Source organism: Orbicella franksi, chromosome 9 (genome assembly GCF_964199315.1).
Source record: "Orbicella franksi chromosome 9, jaOrbFran1.1, whole genome shotgun sequence".
NCBI lineage: Eukaryota > Metazoa > Cnidaria > Anthozoa > Scleractinia > Merulinidae > Orbicella > Orbicella franksi.
The window spans coordinates 5,216,618-5,222,936 of record NC_138153.1 but is presented as its reverse complement, the minus strand read 5'-3'; the positions used below and the strand labels follow the sequence as shown (position 1 = coordinate 5,222,936).

The window sequence follows — 6,319 nt, the reverse complement described above, 5'->3', positions numbered from 1 at the left end:
ACTGAAAAGAATGGTCCTTACCATTTTCTATAATTTTGTTTCCCCAATTCCCCACATAAACGAAAATCTACTAACAAGAAGTAGGGTGCCCAACAAACCAGTTTCTCAAAACCGAAAGGCAAATTTCAGTCCAACAGGTCAGACCAATAACAGTGGACTACCTCTAGAGGTGGTTCCGAATATTCAATTAGATTGAACTGAAACGGACTTTTCCATTTGACTTTTGACCAAAATTTCCAGAATGTTTGGCATAATGGAAAGCACCCAATAAATACCTACATTGAAACTTCTCATTAGCATTTTGCAACAAAAACAACAAGGTATGTCATGAGAATGAGGAGCTTGATCAGCTCTTAAAAGAATTCTCAAGTGAATTAACGCAGTATTTCCACAAGGAGAATAGAACAAAATACATCTGTAGAGACAGCTATAGAGCTACATGTGGATAGTTGCCATTGAAAATTCTGAAGAGTGACTCATTGCTCATTTTAGTGGGTGACTTCATTCAAAATACGGTGGTAACATACAGCAGAAGTACAAAGCTGCTTCAAACTGGTATAGTGTAGACACGTATGGTGAATTTGAGTAGTTGATGGATGCGTGATAAATCTGTGATGTCCAAAAACCAACCTGAGCTCGCACCAAACTGTGTTGTGGTGTTCTGACCTCCAAAAGCTGGAAACAAATCATTCATGTCAACATACACACGATGATAAGATCTCCTGAAATTTTTTGAAAAAGCATCAGAACTTGTTCGACTTTTAGGAACTGAATACTTTATCTGAGTATTAACTGAGGGAATATCCCTCAAAACCTTTTCAGTTACGCCAAAAAAAGAACACTCAGTCAAGCAAACAGATATTTTTGAGATAACTTTCATCACATATGTATATTCTCATCAAAATCAACATCTAAAATGGGAAGCAATAGGCCTGTGTTACTAGAAGCTTCGATATCCAAATGACTTTACGTGTATAATATTAATATTGTAATTGTTTACCTCACATAGTTAAGCCTAAGTCTACAACCATACATATACTTATTTCATGCCAGTTACTAGGTATACGCGAAGAACCATAGATCATACATACTTGTTCCTGTTCCAAAGCTATTGCCAGTGCCAAAGGGCGTATTCGTCGAAGATCCAAACATCTCGAAAGCTAATGAACACAATCTGAGTTAAATGTTGGTTGCTACTTCACAAAGATTGCCAGTTGATGAACGTCGATGGCTGTCAACACGTGCGAGAACAAGGAATACTTCAGAGGGTCAGATGAAGATATCTGCTTTGCAGTCCATCATAACAAACACTGTTTTGATAAAATTATCTTCCTGAATGTCGCTGTATTCGATCCAGACTTGTTTTATAGGTTAACAAGGTTATTTTCGGACTATTACAAGGCACAAACAGGAGGAAACAGAAACTGGTTTGAACCACAATCTTCCAGTAGGCGCCAAGACAGCTCCCACAATGCAATTCGATGGCAATAACTACGTCATGTACCCTAATTATAGTATCTCAAAGCGAGCCTCCCCAGTTCCCTTATCAAGAGTTGGGTTGGCGCGATTTTCGACCACAATTTTTTTGTGCTTTGTTTGTTTTTTAGTTTGTTTTTGTTTTTTTGGTGTTTTTTTTCTGTACAGTTCATAAACCAAAGGTCAAGTTTTCCTACTTATTCGCTGTATATATCAGGTTTTCTCAGGTTGTTTTATAACTTATCAATACAACTGAAACGAAATGACTTAAGGTTTGCTGAAAATCTTCAGTTGTCCGACGTTTCAATGTTAATTTTCGAACGTCATTTTCAAGGCAAAAGGTGAAAATATCGAGGTCACAGAAATTTTAATTATAAATAAGTGAAAAACATAATTTACATTTTTGTGTATGTTATACAAATAACTTTGAGCAAATGGAGTCTGCTTTCGAGTTCAACGATGGTTTGCGTTCTTTCGTAAACGAGACATTGGAATTTGTTTCCGCACTATTTGAGTATAAACTAGGATAAAATAGTTCTTCAGAAAAGATATAAAGTCAAATAAAATGCGAATAATTATTTGCTGACCCCACGAAAGTAGGGTACTCTCACGGCTCACTTGAGGCAGCCCTAGAAAGGCTTTGATTGGGATGTCTCAAAAACTTAAGATCTAAGAACTAAGACCTAAGACCCCCTCCGAATCTCAAAATCTAAGATCTAAGACCCCCACTGAATCTCAAAATCTAAGACCTAAGACCCTCACTGAATCTCAAAATCTAAGACCTAAGACCCCTACTGAATCTCAGAAACTAAGACCCCCTCTGAATCTCAAAAACTAAGACCCCCTCTGAATCTCAAAAATTAAGACCTAAGACCCCCTCTGAAACTCAAAAATTAAGACCTAAGACCACCTCTGAAACTCAAAAATTAAGACCCAAGACCCCCCTCTGAATCTCAAAAGCTAAGACCTAAAACCTCCTCTGAATCTCAAAAACTACTTAAAATACTAAAAATACTTCTGCGAAAAAATGTTTACATTCGGTTAAATCCTCGATTTTCTGTGCCCCCACGAAATCTCGAAAATAGCTCCAAAACACCGCCATTTTGTTTCCCGACCGAGTTTGAGGAGAGTGGGTCCAGCGGCTATTGTGATGTCTACCCATGAAGGTTTAATATCTCACGTGCTCTCATTTTCTTCAGGATGGTGCAACACACATTCGAAAAGTGCGCAGAAACGCCTTCCAGAAGTGCTATCGGCTGTTACAGCAATATCCCAGATCTAAAAAAAGACATCCTGCACAACTTAATGGCGATGATCGGTCAAGTCATCCTGGTCCGGGACGTCACCACAAAGAAAGCCGCTTCCATATAATCATCAAAGCTAACTTAGCTAGTATAGTATTGTGGACGCGTGGACAAGTAATAAAATCCCTGTTCTGTGGGTTGAAGTTGTCAATCAAATTTAAACTACTCACCCAGTGAGGAAATCGTTTCACCTACACGTCGGACTTCGCTAGGATTGCGAAAACTTTATACATGTACATTGGTCAGCTAGCCTGCAGAACAGGTGGATTAGCGGGGCAGATAGCGAAACGCGATACACGAGCGCGAAGCGCGAGACGAAAAAAACGATTCGCAAAACGTCTAACAGGTAGCCAAGAAGGGAAGGAAGGATCGAGTGCTAGTGAATCTCCCATCCATACCTACAACCTGGATTTTTCAAGTTAATTAACGGAATACAGGATATTTGGAGAAAACATTAATGGGGCATTAGATGTTTAGAACAGAAATCCCGCAATATCGAGCAAGAAAATTGCCACAATTAACAGGATGTAGGATACTGACACCGCCGCACCCTCCCCCTCCCCTCCCCCCCCCCATTACACAGCCCCATAATTGGGCCCCCCTATCGAACTGGATTGCATGCCGAGTAATGCGTTAAAAATGCAGTGTTGGAAACTCAGCTAAGTTTTGACAGTGACTCTCAAAATGCACTCGCCCAGTGTAATTTTCACTCGCCCACAAAGATGCCTGCCCCCCGAAAAAAATATCTCCGCAGAGATTCACAAAGTTTGTGAAAAAAACAAAATTTGAAACCATATGTGTTTAGTTCGGTATCTCATAATCACGGACGCCCAGCTTGCCATTTCGTGTTGAGCTTTCTCAGTTGTTCTGGTCCATTTACCAGACTCCTCCTTAGGATCGCAGACCGATTTTGCTATTTTATCCTCGTTTTTATCATCAACATTTGACACTCCTTTGAAATTTTTCCAATCAAGACACTGGGGTAAACAACTTGTCTGCACATGGAAGACTGACGTTTTTTTTTCCTGCGATAAAACATGCAACTGCAACAGAGGCACTTTAATATTCAAAACAATTGCTATTGACGAATCTTGAGAGATTCATTCTTCCTTGTTCCTCGCGTGTGCCATCTTTAATTCGTCCTAATTACTACCGGCTCACCTAGAGACCAGCAGTATCACTTCATACACGTGTAGCCGTTCTGTAAAATTATCAACGCGAGGAAGCCGTATTCCATTTTGTCTACACTCTTTTTTATAAGAATATTGATTTTCCGGCCGAGTCTGAATATTCTTATTTTGCTACCGATTTTAAGCTCAAAATGTCCTTGTGAATATTCTTATTTTATATCGTATGACATTCCTGTTTTTGAATGTAATTTTGAAGCTAGCCTGCATGCGTTAAAGCCTGATGACGCACATAACTTCTTGCAGAAATGTTATAAGCATAACATCGAACATAACGCCAATGCTTTTTTGTTGCTCTTTGGCTAGTTTTGCTGTTTAGAGAATGGAAGAACTTTATAAGGCTCAGTTAAAAAATGATATAAATTTTCAACGGATAAAATTACATTCTTTTCAAAATCTTAGCCTCGGGTTTATTCTTAAAATCTTCTTAAAATTTCGCAATTTTAGTCTCGATTTTCTTGTAAATTATATTCTTATAAAAAAAGAAAGACTTTATTTAAGAAACACTAAGTTGTGTTTTATTGCTGCTTATTGGCAAATTACTTGAGAATCTCGAAAGCTAAAAAAAGTGTGAAAAAAGCACTGGTTTAGAGATATGCTCGGCAAAAATGGAAAATAAATATTTAAGCTCATATTTTCCCAAAAAATTAAAATCGTACTCGCCAAACGGGCGAGTGATCGATGATCTGTACTCGGCCGGACACTTTTCACACGCGCATTGGCGAGCGGGCGAGCGCTAATTTCCACACTACTGAAAACGGCTTAAATTTTGTTTCCAAGTGATCGCAGACAATCCGTAACTATTTTATTTTTCGTATTTCTTAACCAATACATGAATTATTTTATAAACTATTCAGGGCCTTTTCTTGATGAATGCTGTTCTAGCTGTCAAGCGAGCCCCTCGGGATTTGTTAAACGCTACAGTGAAATGAAGTTGAAGGCCGTTTTTTTAATTGCACTTGCGTTCAGTTCAGTTGCAATGGTTGGCATGATTCTTTATGCCATGGCCAAAGAAACCGTACAAGACATGATCAGATTTAGAGAGAACACTGATTTTCATTCATCAGCTGAATTATCCGCCCACAACTCGAAGTTTCACGATTATACCGCACAAAGAAGAATAACTCAAAAGCCATTTATTTATCTCACGGAAACCGAGCAATGCCTTCCTCGAAACTTGGCCTCTTCTTCTCAGATTGGCGATCCCGAGACCTGCAACTGTGATGTCATTGTGCTAAGTTTCCGAGACAAGTGCCAAGATAACAATCAGTCACACATCACTTATTTGTTTGATTCGAACACCCTCTTTGCATCAGGACGAAATGTGCTCTTTTTTGCCGCACTGGATAGAAGACCAGGATATCATTATTACATATTTATGGACGACGACATCATTCTCAAGTACAACGAGTTTACACCCGCCAACATGACTAAGATGTCGCCGTTCCGAGCTGTGGAAAAGTGGCTGCTAGATTACGAGCCAGCAGTGGGTGTGTTGGATTACAAGGTCCATCATGGCGCAAGCACTGTCATTGAGAAAAGGAGAGATTTATGTGGTATAAATGAGCCATCTCTCGTTCTCCCTACCGTGTTTTTCGACGCCATCTTCAATGCTTTCCACCATAAAGCTGTTGAACATGTCCTTCCCTATCCAACGCAATACGAACGCGGGTGCATGTATTGCTGTAACAGAAACACTATAATGGCTGTCGAAGTCAGATTTGGCGGCCAAGCACTCCTGTTTTCTCCTGTCACAGCTGGCAATCCCAAACATCGAAAGTATAATAGAGCTAAAAAATATATGACATTAATATTGCGTGAATTTATAGCGAAGATCAAGCAAGAGGCGCCACCAATGCTAAGAAATCACGTCATATTCGAAATGTTGAATGCAGATTCAAAGTTTTATCTAGACAAAAAGTCCCCTTCGTTTTGTGTGAATGTAACTCGGCATCAGCCTATTATTCCATACAGGCACTTGCTGAATGATGTTTGATCCTTTCTCCCCTCACGTTTACACTTTTCTTTAACGAGTTTTAGATATTCTTAAACAGGTTAGTTTTTCACGCGAGTCGACTCGCGTGAATGTTAATGGATTTACGTGCGTAAAATCATGGATAATGAAAACATTTTTATTTCTTTATATTTATCTGTCTGTTTACACTTTTCTTTAAGGATTTTTAAATATTTTAAAATCTCCTTACAGAGGTTAGTTTTTCACTCGACTCGCTCAACGAGCGTGAATATTTCAATGGCTTTACGTCGGCGTAGAATAAGATAGTAAAAGATGTTTATTTCTTTAAATTTATCTGTATTCCACCCGTCCACTAAGTTCAATTAATGAAATTTTGA

The 6,319-nt window shown here is 38.9% G+C and overlaps 1 protein-coding gene and 1 long non-coding RNA gene across 2 annotated transcripts; one reads left to right on the top strand and one right to left on the bottom strand.

Moving 5' to 3' along the window:
- Nucleotides 1-456: 456 nt before the first annotated feature.
- On the bottom strand, nt 457-1,532 carry LOC145498635 (uncharacterized). Its single transcript, XR_014050877.1, has 2 exons — nt 1,092-1,532; nt 457-675 (listed from the first exon to the last, which is right to left on the bottom strand). It is a non-coding gene; the product is annotated as an uncharacterized LOC145498635 (long non-coding RNA).
- A 2,849-nt stretch (nt 1,533-4,381) lies between these two features.
- On the top strand, nt 4,382-6,017 carry LOC145498242 (uncharacterized). The gene has a single exon (XM_081478143.1). It carries the CDS (start codon nt 4,800-4,802, stop codon nt 5,961-5,963), a length of 1,164 nt encoding a protein of 387 aa, XP_081334269.1. The 5' UTR covers nt 4,382-4,799; the 3' UTR covers nt 5,964-6,017.
- Nucleotides 6,018-6,319: the final 302 nt, after the last annotated feature.

What these genes read in the sequence shown, in the direction of transcription:
- LOC145498242 (XM_081478143.1), top strand. Translation starts at nt 4,800, where the DNA reads ATGAATTATTTTATAAACTATTCAGGGCCTTTTCTTGATGAATGCTGT.